The sequence below is a fragment of the Sebastes umbrosus genome, chromosome 20 (assembly GCF_015220745.1).
Source record: "Sebastes umbrosus isolate fSebUmb1 chromosome 20, fSebUmb1.pri, whole genome shotgun sequence".
NCBI classification, from domain to species: domain Eukaryota; kingdom Metazoa; phylum Chordata; class Actinopteri; order Perciformes; family Sebastidae; genus Sebastes; species Sebastes umbrosus.
The window spans coordinates 1,756,570-1,780,407 of NC_051288.1; the positions used below are offsets into that span (position 1 = coordinate 1,756,570).

The 23,838-nt window shown below is 43.2% G+C and overlaps 1 protein-coding gene across 1 annotated transcript in view; it reads right to left on the bottom strand.

Moving 5' to 3' along the window:
* The window catches only part of LOC119479515 (protein shisa-6-like), a 76,233-nt gene extending 56,664 nt beyond the window's left edge, over positions 1-19,569 (bottom strand). Inside the window, 4 exon segments of the mRNA XM_037755237.1 lie at positions 7,781-7,882; positions 16,403-16,563; positions 18,176-19,126; positions 19,483-19,569. Of these exon segments, the coding sequence (XP_037611165.1) occupies positions 7,781-7,882; positions 16,403-16,563; positions 18,176-18,708 (796 nt within the window). The 5' untranslated portion in view covers positions 18,709-19,126; positions 19,483-19,569.
* Positions 19,570-23,838: the final 4,269 nt, after the last annotated feature.

Consider the following 23,838-nt stretch of genomic DNA (forward strand, 5'->3'; position numbering starts at 1 on the left):
AAGACTGCAGAATGTGACACTGAACCCCTGATAATCATGCTAACATTGTCTCCATTTGTTCAGATTTTGAAAGCCAAAAGTAATGAACAGTCCTTCTACAGAATTTCTTCTCTAAACAAGCTGCCGTTTAGAGAAGCGCAGAACCACAGACTGTGGTGGTCTTTAACTTGTAAATAAAGGACTTTAGGTTTTAACTGCTTTTGTACAGCTTTTGCTGGAAAGTGTGTCTAAGGATCCTGTAGAACCGGTTACATGCTGAAAATATAATCACTTAAATGCTGTTCAATAAAGGTTATAATCTTTAAAAAAAAAATTCACTTGTCAACAAAATTCAGCCCAGTTTTAAATGATGGCCTGATGTCTTTTCACCTGCCTGTGCTGTTATCAACTCCTCCAACAGTAACTTAAAAAAAAAGAAAACAGAAAAGAAGACCAACATCTACAATGAAATAAATTTCACTTTAATTTATCTTCATTGAATCCTTTCATTCCGTCTAAAACACACTTTGTGTATGTTTCCTGGCCAAAATACCACTTTTACAATTCCATGCGTGTTATATGAAATTATGTATTTACAATGATAACAATAAAAGAATGCATGGATTGAATTTTTGTTCATTTATAATCATAAGCTAGCAAGTAATTCACATACAATTTCACATACAGACTGTGGAGGTCAAATGAAAGTTTGTGTTATAAGCAGTCACACACTGGTGTACTAGTGTACCATGATCAACCCAAATATCCCTACTTTCACTGTCAGTATAAATGTGTTGAGTTTGACGTTTGAAACGAGGTTGATGAGAGCGGTGAGAGTGAACTAAAACAGTAAAGTTACAGCCTGTAAAACCAAAACAATGAGCTGAAAGATGCTACATTGCAATGAGGGAGACTGCAGAATCAGGTCAGGTGGTTATTCGCTGTGGGTTTGTCAATACAAGCGACTCTTTTCATAGTACACAAAGTTCTTTTTTCCATTCGTAATATATTCCTCTGAAAAAAACGGCTAAAATATCTACCCAAAATGAATTAGGAATAGCTCCTCAACCTTAAGGCTAATATGCATATAGTTGGTCTCTTTTGAAAGGTAATAAGCTAAGAAATATGAATAAGTTGTAAATAAATAAAACTATTTTACCATGGAGCGGGGGGGTTGAGGAGGACAAGCACCCTCCGTCCTCCCTTAGGGCGGGACCTCTCCATCAATTCAATGCATTTCATTTTTTTTATGCTAATCTGGGATTGGCCAAAACATGTCAAATGACGCTCCAAGAGGATGTAAACCTCTCTTAGCTAGTTACCACTCAACAACCAACAGATTGCAAGATTGACATTGCATTGGTCCAATGATGATTTCCAAGTTTCCTCTTCAATTTTCTATTTCTGTATGTGCTGTTTGTACATGAGTTGGACAAACTAGCAGTGAAGCGATAGATGAATACAGTAGCATATTAACTAACGCAGCAGTTAGCTTGTTGTAGCAGCCCTGATTTTCTGTAAACTAGCGGCGAGAATGGATTTGGACTGGGGGGTACGACAGCGGCAGGACGCCTCCAGGGAGAGAATGGAGAGCTTCGCTCTGCTGGAGCGGACCTCGCTGCCTCAGCTGTCCGGGCTGGACTGACGTGGCAAATGTGTAGGGGGCGGGGATAACCCATACCAATGAAACAGGAACTATCTGCTGAGTGCAATGAAACCTCCCACAAGAAAACTGACAGTCTTCACAATAACGCATCATCAAGGTCTTAAGGCTTTTCTGACCACATTTGAGGTGGATCTGATCAACCTGCTAGGAGGAGTACATTAAAATAGAAAACATGTCATTTCCTGTTGCCAGTAGGGGGCGCAATGAGTGTGACTCAATATGGACATGTAAATTTCCTCAGTACTGGACCCTCATCATGAAATTTGGGGCAGATCAGACAATGTACAGTAGAGTTACAACAACTTCCTGTTTCATGGCGAATGGTGCAAAATGGCCACCACGCCACGGTCAGGTCGGTCCATGAAAACTCACATTTTAATAACTTTTCATCGTTAAGGTCTTAAGATGGTCCTTACCAAATTTCAAGTCGATCTGATTAAATCTGTAGGAGGAGTTTGTTAAAGTACGCAGCCTTTAAAACGCTAAAAAAATACAAGTCAAGTAAAAAGGCAAGTCTCAATAATGAGGCTAAAAACTGACACAACACCTCACAAAGGCCTGGCCAAATGCACAAACCATCACTGAGTCAGTAGCAGCTGACAAACTGAACTGAAGGTTAAAGTGAGTGACTGTTACACCATTTCACTTGCTGGAAAATGTGAGTTTTGCATCACAGATTTCATTTTCCATCTCTGGTTTGATGATGTGTCGGAGCTTTTTGTGGTCACCGTGTGATTCAGCTCCTATCTGGCCTTGTTTTTCTCTTGTGTACCTTAAACAACACCAAAGGTTTTCACGGGCGGATGTTTTCATCTTCTGCCTCATCAGCCTGGAGTGTTGATTACACGGGCTGGAAATGATGATACTGCCTGTGGGCTTGTTGTTCCACGGCATCTGATTCATTCAGAGGAACAGGAGATGACTGTTTCACAATCAGAGGGAAGTACTGAGACGCAGAGAGGGGTTTTTTTATACCCTGTCATCAAGTTCTTCACAAAGGGTAAACAAAAAGGACAAATTAGAGGCAAACAGCTGTTAGTATGCAACAGCAGAAACAAATGATTGGTGTTTGCTTTGTTAGATCCTTTTTTTCCACAAGTCCTTTCCCTTGATAGTCCCTACGGGCTCTTAGTACTGCACTGCTGTACAGTCCAACTCGCTATATAAGGAACACACCAATTAGCGGCTCTTGCACTCGTTAATGTGCTGAAATTGCGCAGTAAATAAAAGTTCTGTGATAACATCCCCCGCTAATTCTGCTGCTACATCACCATATCCACCATTCCAGACACATCATATTCATAAAAACAATAATTGCCTGCCATGAAAACCAATTTGACTTCTTCCACAGGGCAGAATTAAAAGTTGGGCTTAGCAAGGTAATGAAGTATAGCACATGCTAAGTCAAGGATGGAGGCTTTGTCTGAAGTAATCACTTCTCCGGATGCTGTGGCTTGGCTGCTTTTCATATCAACAAGGCTGACATATGGAAAAATAATTAAAATGGACGCATTCAACCAATAACAGCGGGCAAGCTGCATTTTTAATACACTATCAAATTTGCATGCTGGCTGTCAATCCGCTCTCCTGTCTGAGGCAGAACATTCCAATCAATCAAGGTGTTAGAGTTGTAATCCGGCTACATCAAAGGCAGGGATTCTCAATCCCAACCGCCCGCACGCTGAGCTTTGCTCTTCTTAAACACACGGAAATGTGTGTGACAATGTGACAGTGATTTACTGTGCAGAGTTTTGCTCGGTGACAGTGAGTGAATAGAAAAGTACACTGCAGCTCTTCTGTGACAGGAACAATTAAGCCTGCGATTGGGCTTCAGTCGATGTACGCTACAAGCGATGATGTGGTGTAGCGTTGCATCACCACCGCCAGCAAACAAGGGAAAGCAAAGTTGCTCGGGCTCCCTCTTATCTATCTTCTGAGATTATGTTTCCAGAGAACTTTTATACAATCATTGGCGACTCTGAAGCTTCAAACTGAATTCTGCAGTTTTTACACCCAAGGCAGTGTAACAGTGCAGTCCCATCTGCAGCACACACACACACACACACACACACACAACAGATCAGTGAGCATCCTCATTAGTTTGGCTCAGTTTGACAGAAACCTCAACCCTTACTGCCTCCTAATTTTGGACAAGAGGACAACAGAATACACAGGAGCAAAGGAATCTGTGAGGCGGTGCATTGATTTGGACAGATGGCTGGGGGGACAGGAGCAAGGTAAGCAGCTGTGGATGCTATAGTTTAGCATTACTAAAAGATTGTCACTCTGGGTAAACACAAGGCTGGAGTTCAACAATTTGGAGGAATTTTGAGCACAAGTAACAAACAAAAGTGATGCCATATGTTTGTGCCATTAAATCTTCCCCCAAAGAAAGACATTCACTACCTCTGCAGCCAGTATTTCTGGATGTTCATCACTGTTTCAACAAATCCAGGACTTAGAGCAAAGGGAAAACATGCAGGGAACAGATGGCAACCCACCCTCACACTACACCTAACTCCATACAATAGCTGAAGGTTTCGGAAGGCAGCCGATTAGACTGTTGTCAGGCTATTAAATAGGCATTATCAGTCGCTATAAGCCACATAGATGTCTGTCAATAGGGTCTACTACAACCACTAGTAGGTTTTATCATCTTTTTAGCTATCTTTAGCGACCTCTAGCAACTGTAGTAATTATGACAAGAGCAGAAGCGGAAGTCAGGCGCTATAGTATAGACAGATATAGAAACTCCATAAAGGGTGGAGGTCAGGGACGATGGATGGGACACAAAACATAGGGTTTCAACCAGTAGACTGGAGTTTGCATCCTGTGCAAAAACCAACAACACGTAGTTGTCTTTGTGTTCTTAGATATTTTAAGCCCAAAAACGATGTTCACCCCTAAACTTAACTAAATGGGTTTTTTTGCCTAAACCTAAAGAAGTTGTAGTATTATTGCTTAAACCTACAGATGTTGTAGTTTTGCTGTCTAAACCTAAAGAAGTTGTAGTTTTGTTGCTTAAACCTAAAGAAGTTGTAGTTTTGCTGTCTAAACCTAAAGAAGTTGTAGTTTTGTTGCTTAAACCTAAAGAAGTTGTAGTTTTGTTGCCAAAACCTAAAGAAGTCTTTTTGTTTGTGTTTTCAAAACGTAACATTTCATGCAGTTTTACACTGTGTAAGAATGTGTTGGTTTTTCATTTGAAATATTTACAGGACAGTGTTGTAGAAAATGCAGTGACTTGTACTGCTCCATGAATGAATAAAGTACAGAGATTTAATTGTGGATTATTACTATTATTTACAAAATTACCACATGCTTCTTAACCTTTTTCTGTTGTAAATATATATAAATTACATTTATAATGAAATTAAATGGCCATTATGAAAGACAAACTCTATGTAGAAAGAAAGAGTTGACAGCGGTTGAGCAAGGCAGCCGTCACGCACTGCTCACACGGGCAGTCCGACCCAAGCATTTAGACAACACTGCTCCGTTACTCTTGGATTTCCTGTAACTGCTTCTCAGTGAAAGATTAGTTTTGTCACTTTTTCCAGTTTGAACACACAACGTGTTTAGAATAAGTATGCAGGATGACAGGACACAGATGAAAACTCCATCTCTGTGTACCCTAGAGATGGCCACAACAAGTTCATGGCTCTATTCAAAAGATTGCTGAAAGGCATTTTAGGGAAATGTAGGACACCACTAACTAAAGTAGAATTACACAGGGTAAGCTGAGGGGAAGGTTAGTACATTACAACAAACTCTTGGACTGCAGTATGAGCAGCCCAGCGCTCATGGCAGATCTCATTTAGAGTTCAGCACAGGGTTGTTTTGTACCCCGCCACACACATGTGAAGCATCCAGCTGCTCTGATGCTCAGCAACACTCTCTGACCTCACCTGTCCTCCCCAAGGGCTGCGCTACAACACTAACACACAACACACACACACACACACATACACACAGCTTGCCATATAATTAACAACCAAACACTTTCCGTCTGTATAATTAAGCACCGTAAGAGACGGCATGCTTACCCAAGCCTAGGACTACATCATGACTCCTAAACCTTGTTCTGTCAGTGCGGCAAAACATACATATACTGCAAAACAACTGGGAAGAAGACAACATCTGTCTCCAGATTCATGTGGAAACAGAATGTTTCCACTGACTGACCACTGAATGTCTGTTTGCATTCTTTTTTCCAGCTTTGTTACTCTCTGCCAGAGCAAACCAAGCTGTGCAAACCTCTTCAAAAAATAATGGAGCTCAGTATGATTTTAATTCAACCGGACTGTTTACATGCTGTTAACCTTAACGTGACTCCATCTCATCCCTGCGAGCCCACAGGTTCACCGTGCTGGACGTTAAAAATCCATCCACAGATTTTGGATAAATTCATAAATCATTAGACTAGAAACAGAAACGACAGTGTATGGCAGTAAAACACTGAATATACGGCAGTTATAGGAGCAATTTATATCCTTCAGTCAATCAGAGAGAGAAGTGCTGTATTATGTAGCTGAAGCCATTCTGCTTTTGCGGATATGAAGAGTGCTTGTAAAGAGACTGAGAGAGCGGGGGAGGCTTGGTTAAACTGTTCGTTTCCCTCCACCACCCTGAAGTGATTGTACACTTGTGAAATGCTAAAGATAATACCGAGCACCAACAATACCCAAACCAAACTTCAGACCAGTGTTTCATTGATTTTAGGATTCAATCCACAGTAACACCTGCCTCTGGACATAAGGCAGTCGAACAGAGACGATGGAAAGAAGAATACTGTTAAGGAAGCGAGGCTCTTGCACATGCTTCACATACTTTTTTTTTTGCAAAAATCTTAGCGTCAGCAGACCTTTCCAAGATCTCAATCTGTCACGTTTCATTTGTTTTTGCAGCAAAGGAATCAAAGGCTACCCGCTGCAAGAAAACACAGATTTCACTGCACAGATGCTGAACGCCCCATGCTGTTGTTGTGACAAGTATATAGCCAGAGATGTCGGAGTGATGCTGTTATGATCTTTGTACAGAAGGGAAAATCTACTTAAAAGAATCAGGATTCATAAAACCTAATCATTATTTTTTTCTAATTTCTCATCTCTGGTAGAGATGCGGGTGGTGGTGGGGGGGCTGGCTGCATATGAATACCATTGTGAAACGGACCCCCTCTGGGGATGAAAACAAACGAATCAAAAAGCAGGGAGAGAAAAACTGCTAATTTCATGTAAACATAAATACAACGGTTCCCCATTAGAATTAAAAGTGGAGAGAAGCTTCCAGGCCCCTGCAGTTCGTTGTGCACTTGGAAACTACTTTGTAAAAAGAGCTTAGTTTCTGCTGGTGGAGAAGCCACACATGCCTGCCAAGAAATTCCTAAATCTGAGCTGGTATTTCTTAAAGCATCGACAGGTCATCAGCTGCTGTAATAAACAGGAAATAAATACATGTATGTATGTGTGTGTGCAGCAGTGGAACCAAATTACATTTAAATCATGTAGATTTTTTACTAAAGCCACCATGAAATATTACAAGCATTTTCAATCTGGCACAAAAACATTCAATTAAACATTCAAACGCAGTATCAGGTACAGGAGTTCGCCTCGCAACCCCCGCAAGGTAACACACACACACACACACACACACACACACACACACACACACGCACACACACACACGCGCGGTGTGATTTGTGGAGCGAAAATGGATGGGAATAAATCACAAGAGCTCGGCCAACATGGCTGCATACTAATCAGGGTAGTACCCATGGGAAAACTCTGCCCCCCCACCCCCGACTAATGGCTGCATGTGTGTGTGTGTGTGAGTTTGGAGTCACCTTCTTCACCCCGTCTCTGCCCATCAGCAGCGGTAAGTGTGTGTTTGCTTGTATTTAATTGCAAAACGCAGAGGCAGGAGTTCATTTGAATTGCTCGGGAGGGAAATTGAATCGGGAAACATTTCACCTCCGTCGGTGTCTCGTTGTTGATCACCGCTGTTGCGAGCGGAACATTACGTGGGTCGCTTTAGCATTCAGCGAGTATACAGCGCAGTGTTCGTAGATAAGAAGAGTTAATTCGATCTCCTGCGAGAGAAAAGAGAAGAAAAAAAGACGGAAAAGAAAAGGTACTTTACCTTTCGGATGGCCTCGACCCAACGTCACGAAGCCAGAGGAGATGAAGTTGTGAAGGTCAGCGCCTCCACTGCTCCGGACGCTCTCCTTCCCATAGTGAAGACCTGCTCACACACACACACACACACACACACACACACACATACACATGTACACATGGATACAATCAGTCAGACAGACATATACACACAGGGTCAGTATGCTGATCACATCATCTGAGGGGTTACAAGCAGAAGGAACATTTAAGATGAACAAAACTATATTATTTTTTCATGTATTCTTCTAACACTTGACTTTTTAACTTCATGAATTACAGGACAGTTTTAGCTCTAAAATTATATATATATCCTACTATCTATCAACTGTCTGGTTAACCTGTGGAGGTGTGCAGCCCATGACAATGTCCCGTACTGCTCAGACTGTGTTAAACAGTTGTGTAGTGTCTTCTGTGGTTTTGGAGGAGCTTTGTATGGCAAGCTGTTTTTACATTTAATAGCTAAGCTTGACTATCCGGAATTAACATTAGAGATATCTACAACCACATTGTGACTAGTCACAATTTTTATTCCAGATATCTATAACCTCATTATGACTAGTCAGAGTTGTTGTCATGACGTTGCTCATCAAGGCTTCCCATTGGATATCGGCCCAACAAAGCATCTGAACAGTGTCAGCAGAAGCTTTTACTAACTTGGATATTTCGGTAAAGTTGGAAAGATATTATGTAAAAATGGTGGATTCCCCTTTATATTTAGTTTATTATCACTAGACAAAGCAAAGCATCAAATCTGAACAAATATAGGTCAATTTACAGAAAAATAAGCAACTATTCTGACACTCAATTCTCCCATATTTCTCCCGATTTATAGCAAATTTTCACACTTTTCTTTCATTTGGTTATCTCAACCTGTTTCTGGCACTGTACAGCGTGTATCAGTTCTACTGTTTTCACGCGGACAATAATACAGCTACAAATAATGTTGTGTCCTGGCGGAAGAGAGCTGCTCGCGACCGCTCGCTACATAACTGCCTCGCCGTTGGGTTCACATTACACCACACAGCGCCCGAAGTCGGGCTTTGCTCAACGCACGGAAAAGCCAATGGCGGCAATGGCGGCAATGGCGGCAATGGCGGCGCAAGCCATTGGAAAATGGGTTTCAGAGCGCAGTGGTGGCGTTGTTGCATTTTGTTCAGTGAGTGAGAAATGGAGAGAGAAATGGAGAGTACTAAGAGAAAGAGATACTCAAGCAGGGGCAGAAAATGAATGAATGAAAACTGATGAATATTAGTTTATGCCAGAGATTCATGCAAGTTCATGCCAGAGGGGCGAATTATTCAGTTTTGTTTCGTGAGAATTAAAAGTAAGTTAATTAAAATAAAAATGCTGTTGCAGTGCACTTATTATTTTACTATTTTCATTCTTTAAAAGACACCAAAATGCAGGAAACAAAGTCTTAGAAACTCAAATACTTTAGTAAAGGCTGGCGATCACTATGGCCCCTTATAAAACAGTGTTTAGTCTTTCCCATCACGCTCTCAGTGGCCCCAGTTGTGTCTTTTTCATGGTGTCAAACAGAGAACTAGAGTCTTTCCCTCAGGCACAGATAAGAGGGGAAACGGTGGAAAAGTGAACCATACAAGCAAACATAGTGCAACGATCCTCAGAAAGAAAAAAAAAGCAATATGTTTCAACCACCCACATACCAATGCACTTTGAACTCAATCACACCTCTCCCTGCGCTGCTGTCACGGCTGCAGATAGACTATCTGCAGAGGTTATTTTCCCATTCAATCATACCAGCAATTCTGTGTGTGACACGCACACGTGCTATTGTTGTCTTCCTTTGTCAACTTTGTCATTGGGAGGCCACTCCACGAACCACTGCGACAACCCTCGAATGTGAGAGCCCCTTCAAAAGCAATCCCCTCCTTTCCTCCCGCTGCCATTCCCAGCTCATTAAGGTGAGGTAGCATGAAGAGCCTGCAGGGGGAAGGCTACGCATTATGAATTTATCGTCCTTGATACAAAGAAAATCGTGACTTTCACCTCAACGATGTGCCGCGGAAATGAACGGGCCGCCGCTGAGGATTCATATGGTAATACTTTTTTAATCAGACTTCTTCGTTGGACACCTACACCCTCTGAATTACCTCAGAGAGCGGGAAAATGTGAATAATAAGATAATTCTATCATGAACCGAGCTGGATGTGGTACTGTGTGGCTGGCATCGGGGAGGTTATCTGACTCCAAGGTCGATTAAGCTTTAACACAGCCAGGCAGGGGTAATTTACATGGTATACTGATTTTATAGCATTAACATCAGATGCCGATCTGCTGGAGTGGACATAGAGCTGTGTACATCATCTCGATAAAGTCGTTCAGCTGGTGCTCGGCATCGCATATCTTCATATCTTTATCTTCCTCTCAGTCTGAGATACACACTGGAGCTTTTTAAATGCCATCTTGGCAAAAAACATGCCCCTCTTCTTTTAACCCAGCCCCTGCCCTCTCATGAAACTAATGATGCAGTGCAATAAGTCCTGATCCACACCGGCCCATAATTAACTGGTACTGCTGCTGGAAAGAGATGCTGATGGATCCCTGCCTCCACACATGAAACCTCTTCCACCCGCACACACATGTACACTCAGGGGGGCCAAAGGTCCAGCTGTATAATAAGGGGCAATAATGAGATCTAGGGCAGGAGACAATTAGGCGGGGGTCTCTCAGATGCTGAGGTTTAACACAGGTGCACTCAGGAGGAAGCTTCTATTAAACATGTTGATGCAGTCAGCATAGAAATGTTGATTTTAACATGTGGGGGATGATTATCAGGCCTATGGGGAGCCAGCGAGGTCACAGCAGAAATGTTATACCTGCACACTTTAACAATTAATTGGAAGGAGGTTGCACGTAGAAGAGGGAGGTGTTGTGTGTGCATGTGTGTGTGTGTGTGTGTGTGTGTGTGTGGTTTGGGCGGGAGGGCTCACTGAATATGATTATAAAAGTGCCTTTTGGCGAATAATTAGAGTAATTAAATCACTTTTTTGTTATTTAGGCAAAACTACTTTTTTGGGCAACTCACTACACACACACACACACACATGCACGCGCAATGCTACGTGCTTTGAAAATATCTGAAGGTCATGTCAAAGCTGCTAAATAGCTGGAAATGTTATTCTATCATCACAACCTCTAATTGTCCACAGCAGATGACCTTTAAGTACGGGAGGCTGCTCGTCTCCAACAGAAGAAAAGAACTGCTCCGATCCCTCCAGAGCTGTATACTGTAGGAGCTCACACTCACATAGATGGAAGGCTTTTCAACCTCTGCGTGAGCATCGACATCCTTCTTATTCTGCTTATTCTGATACTTCTGGTACAGTAAACGCAGCCCCATAACTCATATTACAATTTGCCTATTGTTTTATTTTTTTTTGCAGAAGTGCTATATGGGAGTAATTGTTTTTTAAGGTAAACTGAGACGGAGGAAACAGCTACTCCCTGCACTACCTGAAAACTATATTTCATCATTCTACGCATTAAGAAAATGTCAGAGAGGAAACCAAGCAACACTTTTCAAAAAGTAAAAAAAAAGAGAGACAAATCTTTGCCTGTGGTGTGCGGTAAATAAATCAACTTCATCTGAAGAGAGCTGTGGGCCAAACTGCATTACTCAGAGACGCGGTTATTGTTTACTTTAACCAAAGGCGAACTCCTGTAAAGGTATCTACTCCTCCCTTTCAAGGTTTGCTCCTTGTTGTGGCCGTGGGGCGCTCTGTGTTTACACCCCGACCTAAAAGAGGATCTGAGTCCACAACAATGCAGAGTGGATGTGAATAAAAATAGCAGCACTTGCGCTGGTATCATATTATGCTGTCTGTACTGTTTCGCTTTTTTTTTTTTTAAAGGAATATATCATTCTAAAAATGCAGGGGAAGTTTTGCAGTGCACCAAGGGTACCATGTCACTATACAAGGCCTGCAATGTGAAAAAATAAATCAGCATGCATTTTTAGAATTGAGCCTAAACAAAGCTCTGAGGATGAAAGAAATTACTTTGGTAAGGGAGTGATCACCGCTGAGAGCGACCGGGCATCGTTCCATGTTGAGGATCAAAGGAGAAATAGATGTTATTCCCACTCTTGACATGAGTTGATAGGATCCTCTTGGGCCCTTTAGACACTTGCTTTATGAGGTCTCTCCACTTGATTTAAAAGTGTCTGAAAATGCCTCTGAATGTGAAGTGCCATTCTTAGCAGTGATGACTACAGTAAGGACCCTCTCCTTAAGAGACCCGCCTCCCCGCCCTGTGCCAAATGCCCATTTAGGTGCACATGAATATGCATTTTCTATGATTGCGAGTGGACTCCCTCTCCACAGCACCTTGGAGCCTGTCAAGGCATCAAGCGGAGCTCCCAATTTATACACACACATTAACCACGCTTTCGCCCAGGCTGTCACTGCCTTTCATGTCCAACCCCATCAGGACTGCTGTGATCCCCCTGATGAAGGGGGGAGTGGGGCTCGGCTGTGTTAGACTGAGCTGAGCCGGCCTGAGTTGTGTTCTTTTTGCAGTGATTGTGTGCAAGCAGGCAAAATAGTCACAGCCAAACCAGAGTCAGATAAAGTGATGCCAGACCTTTACTGAGTATAAATGGATGCAAGGTCGCGCTGAAGACAGCCCGCCACGTGCAGCTGCGTAGAAGCCGTGTCCCGTGCACGGCCGGCTAGTGACCATTAGGAATAGACCGATGCAGCGAATGAGTGAGGGAGACGCTAAGTGAATGAACGCAGACTGTGGTTGCAACCAACACTGAGCTGCAAGAAAATGTTCCCAGCAAGTATTTGATAGACGGCGATGTGGCAGAAAGAGGCCAACTTTACATGACACACAAGAGTCTGCATGCCCAAACAGAGCTGGAAGTATGCATGATCTATTATTTAGAGAACAAGACGCAGAAATAGTTTCGCTGTCCTGTAACTCCAATCAACTGTAACAACGACATGCACCGCATCAGGTGCTGGGATGTTTGGCTTTCAGAACTTCAGAAATGTTGCTGCAGTTCGGTCAGAACCAGTAGACATGCCCCGTTAACCCTGTATAGACATGCCCTGTTAACCCTGTACTGCGTACCGCTGCCCTGAGGTATCAGAAAGTCTTTATAAATATTTAAATATCTACATGTCAGGTTAATCAAATGAGGAGCTGAAGTGGAGATAATGTTACATTTTGTGGTGGGAACATGTGGCACACCAACCCAGTCTCACATCAAACTAATAGCTACGTTGGTCCACAGCGCAAAACGTATCAGTCTCACAATAACGGCTCTGAACTTGTGAGATCTAAATTGCATTTTTAGTCCACATACTGTGACTGACAAGCGTCTTTCCATCAAAACAAAACAAAACGGCGGACATTGATTTTATTGTCAGTAGAAAATGCAATATTTGATGGTAGGTACGGCATTAAAATGTGTTGCGATAACATTTTTAGCAAGAAATGTGCATTTTATTTCCACAATCTTAGTTCAGTGAATGCATTTGATCTTTAGTTTGTTAGTTATTCCGAAGATTATTTCAGGTCTCGCCAGAAACAAAATTGTTGAAATGCAACGTTTTATACCGTTGCCAGGGTGTTACCACATTACTCAACACAGAAACACCAAAGTGTCTTTGATAACTCAACAATATGATGGGTCGATGTTGAAGCCAAATTAGTTCTGATTTGATTCCAAGTAGTAAAGTTGTTTTCTGTCAGTTTTGCGTAGCCAGCTTTTCACTACCTGCAAAACTGTCATTTATTTTGTGCACAAAATACAGCCCTCTTTGCAAACAATAAGAACTCCCAACCCTAAACCTCATTTCTAGAATGCTACATGTAGCTAAAATATCAGAAATACACCAGAATGTTTACTTTTTCTGAACATAGATCATTTTGATGCAGTGTAATTACTAGTTCGGCTCTGCTAGATATTTGATATATTTATTAAATATATTATTTTTACAACCCTGTTTTTTGCAAACCGGAAGAACTACGACTGTGGTGCTGATTTGTACCGAGCTGCATGGCTTGGCTCTACAGAAGTGAACAGAGCTCATGGTTGTTGCTCCAAAGGCCCAGTTCCGGAAGGTTGGAGACCTACATCTGCACGTCGACGGCTGCTCTTTCTTCCCATCCTCAGAAGTCCGCAACCTGGGTGTCATCCTGGACCCGACTCTCTCATTCCAGTCTCACATCAAGTTCATCACCAAATCCTTTTTCTTCCACCTAAGAAACATCTCCCGACTCCGGCAATCACTCTCTGACTCAGTGGCAGAAACCCTCATCCACGCCTTCGTCACCTCCCGTTTGGACTACTGCAATGGAGTTCTGTCCGGGGTTCCCAGCAAAGCACTGGACAGGCTCCAGTATGTGCAGAACCCAGCTGCCAGGGTTCTCACCCGCACCAAGCCCTGGCAGCACGTCACCCCAACCCTCATCCACCTCCGTTGGCTCCAGGTCAAGTCCCGCATCACCTACAAAATCCTCCTCCTCACCTACAAATCCCTCAATGCCCTGGCTCCTCAGTACCTATCTGACCTCCTCCACCCATACACACAGTCCCGGAACCTGAGATCCTCAGGCACGGGTCAGCTCTCCATCCCCCACACAAACCTGCGAACCTTTGGGGACAGAGCTTTCAGTGTGACAGCCCCCCTATCCTCTGGAACACTCTCCCCATAGAGCTCTGCAACGCCCCATCTCTGGACAGCTTCAAAAGACTTCTTAAAACCTACCTCTTAAACAAGGTCTATGTCCTCTAGCTACTGCTATGTTCCGTTTGTTGTGTCTATTTATGTCTATGTAAAGCGTCCTTGGGTTTCTTGAAAGACGCTATATAAATCCAAGTTATTATTATTAATATTATTATTATTATTATTATTATTATTATTATTATTATTATTATTATTATTATTATTAAGTGTAGTTTTTAAAAAGATGTTTTTCCTAGAATTGGAAGTTGAAAAACCTGAATTGAGAGTACACTAAGGGTTTAAGGGGATGGTGAGCACATTTGTGAAATCAGATTTTAAATATCTAATGGTTAAATGGGTGAAACATAATTTTTTAAATGCCTATTTCTCCCCTCAAATGTTTTCAGAAACACATTTTAGTGTACTGTTCAGCTGTAAAAATGTTTGTGATCCGGCTGCCATGTTGAAAACGGTTGAGCCAAAACCAAGCACCCCCCCCACCAGCCGAACGCCAGAGCAAACGTTCTCATTTTACAGCTAAACCGTGCACTACAATATGTTTCTGAAAACATCTGAGGATAGAAATAGAAATTACAGTAACAGAATATTGATTCATATTTTTTCAGCGCTCCCTAGTTTGACCGTTTGGTCAGAGTTCACGAGTTTTGTGAGCAGCGATTGACAGCTGCTCAGAGACTTCTATGCTCTGATTGGTTGTTTTCCTTCAGCGCTGTGACACTTCAGATTATCTATCTCATGCCCTACTGTCAGGATATAGTGACAATTTTATAATATTTACAATAATTTGGTAATATTTTGTCATATTTGCTCAAAGTTACCGACTGCAGCGTTAAGGAAAACATCCCTGTTGTCACTTTTTCAGATAATCCAAAGGAGTCGGCGACGTTAGTCCTTCAATTGTACTTAAAAATTCGAAATGGGCAGATTTGGAGATATATGTTTTTCACAGGACAGCGACATTTGGCCCACAACTAGTTCTACATAAATGTGATTTTCCTTGGTGTATTCTACCCATGTGTCAATCAAAAAGCTTTTTTTTAAAGTAGCGTTAATGATGAGTTTTTCTTGCCCAGTGCTCGAATGCGGTCTAAACCTGCTCTCCATGAAAAGAGTCTCAAGTAAATTTCTGTTGCTGTATAAATACATTTAATTGTATTTTGGTGCTTTAACGGCTGCAAAATCAACACTTACAGTTTTCAACATTGGAACATTTTGTCTTTCTGGGTGTTTTTTTCTATCTCACCGACTCCTTTGTGTTTCTAATATCTCATTATTTTCCATCTGTGTCCCTCTCCCTGAGTGTTTCTGCCTCTTTCCATCTGATAACACCTGCTTTGTCGAGGAACCTGCCGGCGCTTATACTGCATTCGACGCCTGTTTTTTTCCCTGCACAGTTTTCAGCCATATTACCGATTTATGCTCCTTGCCTGTTCTCTGAATCGTGGGGTTAAGTCACGCCGTCTGATTCACCCACTGAGTGAGTGAGAAGCCATCACTTGGAGCCTGTCAGAGACTGCAGGACCTTGCCAGCCTGTAATTATCTCCGCTAGCAGGCCCCACTTTTTCTCTTTTTCTCTGTCGCTCTCTCCCCTCACACTCTCTTCCTCAAATCGGATGATTACTGGATGTTAACATTGGAGATTACACCGCTGAAAGGGTTAGCACAGTGGGTGCTCTTTGGGAGTGGAACGCTTTTTTTTGCACAGAAACAATAAATACATCACAAATGCTTTACATAGTCACACTGAGAGTGACGTGTGCAGAGGGTTGCACTGCTGAAATCTGCCTTCGAGCTTTGTTTGACCAACAGTCATGACACATAAACCAGCGAATGCTTGAGAAGCTTCGAGAGAAAAAGCTCTTACCGTGGTTGGATTTGGAGGTGTGAACGGGGGTGTAGTGGTTCTTAGATGAGGTTCTGACTGGCGTGTTGTCTTTGGGTGAGCCGTTCATCGCTGCGAAATTCTCACAGTCATATTGCGATATGGGGATGGGCCCCTGCTGCCTCAGGATGTCTGCAAGGGCCCTGCAAACCCAAATACAAAAACACAAGAAGGGCGGTTAATACAGCACCATGTCTCTCTTCTTGAACAGTTTTTGTCTCTCAGTGCAGCTGAACTCAGTTCAAAATGAAATTATAGCATGTCTGTTTTTCTGCACGCCGAATGGCTGCTAATTGTTAAGACAGTGTTGTGCTATTATGGGTAATTCAGGGCTGCTCTGTTTCTTCTTCTTTTTTTTTTTACATCTGGGAACATGACGAATGTTCATTTGCAAAGAGAAACAACATTGGATGTGTGAGTGTCTTGTCTAATTGGGTTGAATTTGAATGTTTTTCAGACCGCACCAGGTGCATATGGAAGGACAGAGCCCTCGAGGGAGGAGAATGGAAGAGAGAAAGAGAGAGAGAGAGAGAGAGAGAGAGAAGCAATCATGATGAAAGAAAGTTAAAAAAAAAATGTTTGTTTGCTTTTTTCTGGCATTGCTCTTTTTTGAAAAAAAGGAAATCAAATTACCTTTGCAGCGCTGCAGCAGCTCAAAGCTTTTTGTACGACAAATGTATCACCGACCGTAACCTTTGCTTTTAAATTAATATTTTAGCTTCACCCCCTCCCTTCCTGTTCCTTATTGAATGTGCAGCGGTGCATGCATGTCACACGACCTTGATACAGCCCAACGTTAACACTATCCATTATTCACAGTCTTAAGATTGCTCAAGTGTTGAATAATGCATCCAATAAAAAAAAAAAAGCTATTCAATCTTGAGGAAATAATGTGTGTCAGCATTTGTTCACTGATGTAAGTACAGTCTCCAACATGTGGTCCACTCTGGTGTGATCATGCTCATATGGTGAAGCCCCAGGAGGAAGCAGGAGCCAGCTGAGGAGGTGATGCTTTCCCAACTCTGCTAAATATTCCTGTCAAATGTGCACCTGAACACACCAGACTGCCATGTGCTGATGTACAGAGGGTGGGAGTGTGGGGGGGATTGTGGGTAGGTGGTGAAGTATGATGTTTGACAGCTAGCTGCTTTGACTTGGTTGCCTCATGAGCCAAATATCTGCCAGACGCCATGTTTCTCCCAGCTTCATGTTTCTGCTGTATAAACTATTCCGATGTAAATGTTCAGTGCTTCTCACTCCCACACACAACAGATGCACACACGGTCTCTTTTCTCGAGCACCAGACTACCACAATCACTGTCATAGTTCTCTTTCAACTCCTCCGTAATTATTTTTATCTCTCGTTCCCATTCACTTCTTTGGGATTTAACATCTGCTGGAAATCTAATAGAAGCGGATTCTGCTCATCAGTTTGTGGCTTCAGATAACAATCTGTTAATTAATTCAAACACATTGTCAGCCTGATTTCTAGTTCATTTCTGATATGGACACTCTGACCTCAACTTAACATATAAATATGATCATTTGTAGCCTATTATGGCACATTGGAAACTATTAACATGCTTGTTTCTGACATGACCTTTGACACCTGTCTGCATCACAGTCTGTCCAGTCTATAGCAAATGAGCTCTTCTTTGTTTCTATGTCTATCTTGCTGAGGGGAGAACATTTTAAAGAAATTATTTGAGTACATATTTGTGCTGAAAAACACATCGCATGGATTCACACACTCACCTGTGTATATTCATTTCCTGAGGCGGCTCTGTGGCTTTGTCGTACGCAACTTTGACCGACACTCCCAGCACTATGATGAAGGCTATGATCCCACAGGTGATGTAGACCGCCGTGCTGGTCTGATCCATGCTCGGATCGTACGTTTCCCCGGTCGGGATGGGCGACGGAGCGGCCGTCTGCACCCATACCGGAGTCTGGTAGTTGGTGCAGGTCTTCTGTTCCAGCCGGTCTTTCTTGTACTCGCAGCAGAAGCGCAAATAGCACGTCCCGCAGCAGTACCGGTGGTTCGTGTTGTTGCACTCGAACTGTTTGTCGTACTGCCCGCTCACGTCGAAGTAGCCCAGGCATATGTCGTGGTTTCTGGCGGGCGTCGGCTTCGGGGTCGTGGTCGGGAGCACCGTGGGGGGTACCGGGGTGGCTTTGGGAACCTTCCGGGCTCCCTGCTTGGCTTTCTTACCGCCCGGAGCGGCGCTCAGCACGCACATCGGGTCTATCAGGTATATCAGCAGCAACACAAGGTGCTTTATCCCCATGGTAGTGTGAAAAAGTCTTGTGTTTGTTGGCAAAGACACTTTAACTCAGGTTCAACATGCGAGGGGTTTTAGTCTTGTCCAAGTTTGTCCACCGAGTCTTCCTCTACTGCTCTCTCAGTGTCCTGCACCGCCGTCATGCTCCATACAACTCTGTGCAGACTGCTGTCAAGGGCATCTCTCGGCTAGTATTCTGATGCAGCGGACAGACTAGAGCCCATGGCGACCCGCCGTGGAGCCGTGGCAGGAGGAGAGCACCATGTCCTGGACCGGGGAGAGGAGCTGACGGTGGCCGGGCTCGGTGCGCTCTCCCTCGGCTGAGCGGCGCTGTGAGAGCCGCGGTGTGAGAGCCGCGGAGCGTCGCTGTCCAAGGTGCTGATTCCTCGAGACCCAGTCACTTTGTGTTCAAGTCAAAGTTAGGCTGGAGGAATAAATAATGGCTCATTAGGTATTATCCTCACGTCACAAGTCACGTCATTCATTAATCTGTAGGCTTCTCGTCCACATAACTTGACAAGATTTATTCATGAAAAAATTAATCCTGCAGTTTGCACGACGCGTTCAACCCGCAGCTTTTAAATCAATGTGTTATATCTTAATGTTAAGCATCACACACACACACACACCCTACCATCGCTGCACTCAACTGAATGTGGAAACAGGAGAATTCCTGTTAATGTTTTTTTTTTTTCAAATAAAATATCAAATATAAACTTCATATATTTTTTTATTTGTATTGATATATTCAAAGAGTGGGAGTGTGAAAAGCCAGCCTACCTTCGTAAGGATACCCGCTGGGGAGTTGCTCTCTGTCTGGGTCTCCGAAAGTGAGCAGAATATCAGAGCTGTGAACCCCCCCCCCCACACACACACACACACCCACCACCCCACTCTCTCTCTCTCTCTCTCTCTCTCTCTCTCTCTCTCTCTCTCTCTCTCTCTCTCTCTACTTCTTCACTCCTCCTTCTCAGCTTTCTCCCTCCCTCCGTCTCTTACATCATTTCAGTGCTGGCGTCAGAACTCAGTCTAGTATCTGTAAACCCCCACTCCCATCTCCTCCTCCTCCTCCTCCAAGCAAGCCTGGTTATTGGCATTAACACTTCTAAATGAAATGGCTGAACAGACCTCCGTCCGCAGAACATGCTGTCTGTCTGTCTGTCTGTCTGTCTGTCTCCAGCAGCCTCCTCCTCCACTCTCTGTGCGTCTTTTACGCGCGTGTTTATTTGCATTCACATTTTGCTCGACCTTTTGTACAGCTGCCTGTTATCATGTTGCAGCTACATTGCCCATAAACTAGCATCGTTTTCCGGATGAAACAGTAATTGGCTGTGTGCTCTCTCTCAGTCAATACACTCATTATTTCAGATAAAGTCGTTCATATTGGCCAAGCCATGGCACCTGGGGGATTATGGAGAACTGATAGGGCTAAATTACCAGTTAAGTGTGTTTCAACGTTTCTGCACTGAAAATGAACCAAAGCTGTATAGCATGCTCCTATATACACACAGCTCTGTCCTTTGTTACAAATGGCTTTTTTCTTATTCTTCTGTCGCCATTTATATCCATGGTTACCAATGAAAAGCATGTATATTTATGTGTGCACCTTTAACCAGCAGGTACAGGGCCTGGATATGATGACAAACTGCTCTCAGTGGCACTTTGCTGGACAGCACTGAGCTATATTATTTGCACTCACCACTTTCCGATCACAAACTACCGAGGCTGTCTTGACATCAGCAGCTACAGAGAGGTATGAAAGTTGCAAGGTGAGAGCAAGACCTTAAATATCGGAATTATCCGCCTTGGTTGGGAACAACATGATGACCATACAGCACATTGTTTCTGGCAGACAGCAGGCTGTAAGGATGAGGGTCAAAAGAACACTTGGAAAGAACAGAGAGTGTGTCATAAGACACGTAGAGATACTCTGAAGAAAAGGAAGGAAAACCTTATGCTTTATCTATAACTTGTGAGCATTTGTGTTTACTGGAGGTATTGTTAAAATAAGATTGTGTTTTGGGGTGTTCAATTTAAACTTATTGCATTTTCCATTAACCTTATCACAACATCAAGACCCAGACATCTTACAAGATTTTCCCAATTGTAAGTGACAATAGAAAAACTGAATAATGCAAAAGTTCAAAGCGGTTCGGTAAAGTTCTTCAAAAACATTTTTTGTTATATTTGTTGAAATTGTCATTAAATTCGGACAGCAATAAATAAATCAAATGCTGTGACAAAAAGAAAGAAAAAAATGTGGTATCTGAGGCTGTCAGGACTGTAATAAGCCCGTCCATTCATTTCATAATAAAAAAAAGATCAATAAAATGATTGGAGGTTCACGTGAAAAAGGCTTATAAGTGACACGATAATGCACAAGGCCTTCATTCATTCATTATCCGTAACCGCTTCTCTTATTCAGGGTCACGGGGGGGACAGACAACCATTCACACTCACATTCACACCTACGGGACATTTAAAGTCAACAGTGACCCTAACCTGCATGTCTTTGGACTGTGGGAGGAAACCTGAGCACCCGGAGAAAACCCACGCTAACACGGGGAGAAAAGCACACAGAAGGACCCCAAACTGGGTTTGAACCTGCGGCCCTCTTGCTGTGTTAACCACTGCACAAGGCATTTAGCGTGCAACTAGAACGCCTTTCTTGCTTTAGGCGTGTCTTTTGTACGCCATGTAGTCGGTACTGACTGCGGTAGAAACGCATCCCCATAAATATGCCAAGCTTAGAGATGTAGAATAAAAAGAGGAAAGAACGCTACTCCCTACCTACTTTTATCCAGGAGCCCGGTGTTTGAGACTGCTGTTTTGTTTTGTAAGTTTGTGACTTTTGTCATGTGTTTTCCGTACTTATGTTACGTTGTTTCCGTATGTATTTTACTTAGTTAAAAGGACTGTTTGTAATTTCTTACACGTATAAATCATTGCGGGTTGGTGTCCCATGCGCACTCGCGTGTGGCTACATTGTTCAGACTCAGACTCCAACACAAACTACACGGAAGCACCAAAACCTCTTGGTTGTATCTAGTGAAGCCCGTCTGTTAAACAGTGTTGGCTGCGGTCGGAGGACGCGAGGGAGACCGTAGCTTTGGTCTCCAGGACCGGAGTCTCTGCTGTACTCTGCTCCTCTGCCTGCATGCCTTCACTCACACAACGCGCTCGTTCTCACTCTTTCACTCCACCTCTCACGTGCATGTGCGCACACTCCACACTGCAGAAGAGTTAGTTTATCTCTGAGAATATCTAGTGAATGTACAGTGGACGTTTGTGCAGAAATAACTGCTGCAGCTCCTCCAGACCAACAGAGGTTTCCTGTGTCTTTTGAAGTGACGGGGCTCCGCAGTGAGAAACGTTATCGTCCGACCAAAACTCCGGTGTCTCCCCTGTTCCCTCTGGCCACGGTCGGGAGGCTGAGGCAGGAAAAGCCAACACTAGGATCAGCATTGATTCATGGAGAGACCTTTGTCTGGTCAGTTAACATTACTGCCAAGCAGCTGAAATATAGAGTGATATTGTGCTTTTAGCTGACGTGGTTCGCCTCACTGTTTTGAGCGATGCTCGTTCATGTCTATGTAGAACGAGCACAAGCGCGAGCGCGAGCAACAGGACGCTGACTTTAGTTGATTATCGGCCACAGTTGTCACTGTTAACAAGCAATTTCTGATTCTTACAAACAGTCCCTTTAACGTACTTATCTAAAATGCTTCCTCATGTCCTCGTAATTGTGATGGAATTTCTGATACACAAGTTAACTTATAGGAAGGAAGAAACCCCGGAGCTGTTGATGTCTTACATAGAAGGTTTAATGAAGCTTGATCAAGGAGCAATTGTCAGGTCTCCACCGTTGAGGTGCTCACTGCGTGAAGGCCTCACAACTCTGCCCTTCCTCCCTGGTGCTCAGTGTTTTACCCTTATCATGTTTTGACTTACTCCCTTCCTCTGGCATCTCTGACCCTGGTTGCCCCAGCAACTGGCTCTACGGCCCCTACTACAGACACAGCTGTACAGATAACGGTGGCTCCTCTAGACAGGACTCCAACCCAATAATGTCAACAGAGGGATACTGACAAACACTCTGACCTCCCGACCAAGAAGAGAGGAATTAATAGAAAATTCCATCACAGTAATGTTGTACTATTTATACGTATTAGACCGGGTCGGGACGGGACGGCCTACCTACCCGCCTGCTTGCACTCTGACCATGCACTCACTGCATGTCATCGGAGTCTTCTACCAGCTGCTAGCTTAACAGCTGTGAATACTAACAGCAGCCATGTTTGTTGTTTGCATACATAATGATAATTTTGGGGGCGTGTCTATGGAGGGAGGCCTGAAGGGACTGACTGTCAGCTTTGATGACTTGGAGACTTTCTCTCTATGTTTAGGGACATTTGGAGCTGGTGCTGCTAGCTAGAAAAGTTGGCAAAACTAGGCTGGGTTTTGTAAGTTGGATCATTTTCTTTTATATGTAGCGTATTCTGACTAGTTTCTCAATATTACCGACCCTATAGATTCAAGAACTAATGAATATTTGCAGCTTTAAGTCCTTCCTCCTCTTTTGCAAATTCAGTTATGGCTGCTGAAATGTCTTGTTGTGAGTTGAGGCTTTAACAAGAGCACACCAAAGGATTGTAGAAACACTTGATTAAAAACCAAACATGGTTCACTGCTGAAAGGTTCAGAGTGATTTCAGTTGCCCAGTAAATATATACAATGCAACTATATAGCCTGGGCTGATCACCAGCATTTCTGCTCTATTTTCAAATCATTGCTGAGTTTGACATGCTCCGTGTGCTTGCCTCCAACAGTTCCTAAAAGTCTTTGCAGTATAAGGCCAGTTTTCATTTGAAGTGGAAAGCCAGCACTCAGCAGGTCAGGAGGTCAGAACACGCTCATTAAAGCTGCTATGTGCCAACTGCCCATGATGAATAAGTGCAGACTCACCACAATGACGAAAATGGCCCGTGGCCAAATCAGGATATCAAGCTTTAAATCACAAAGTGTGTCCTCAGCTTGGAGTAGTTACATAGTATCGACCAATCACAACGCAGCATTGCAGCTATTCTACCTGTGCAGGCTTAGTTGTCATGTTCATTTAAAGGTCCCATTTTGTAA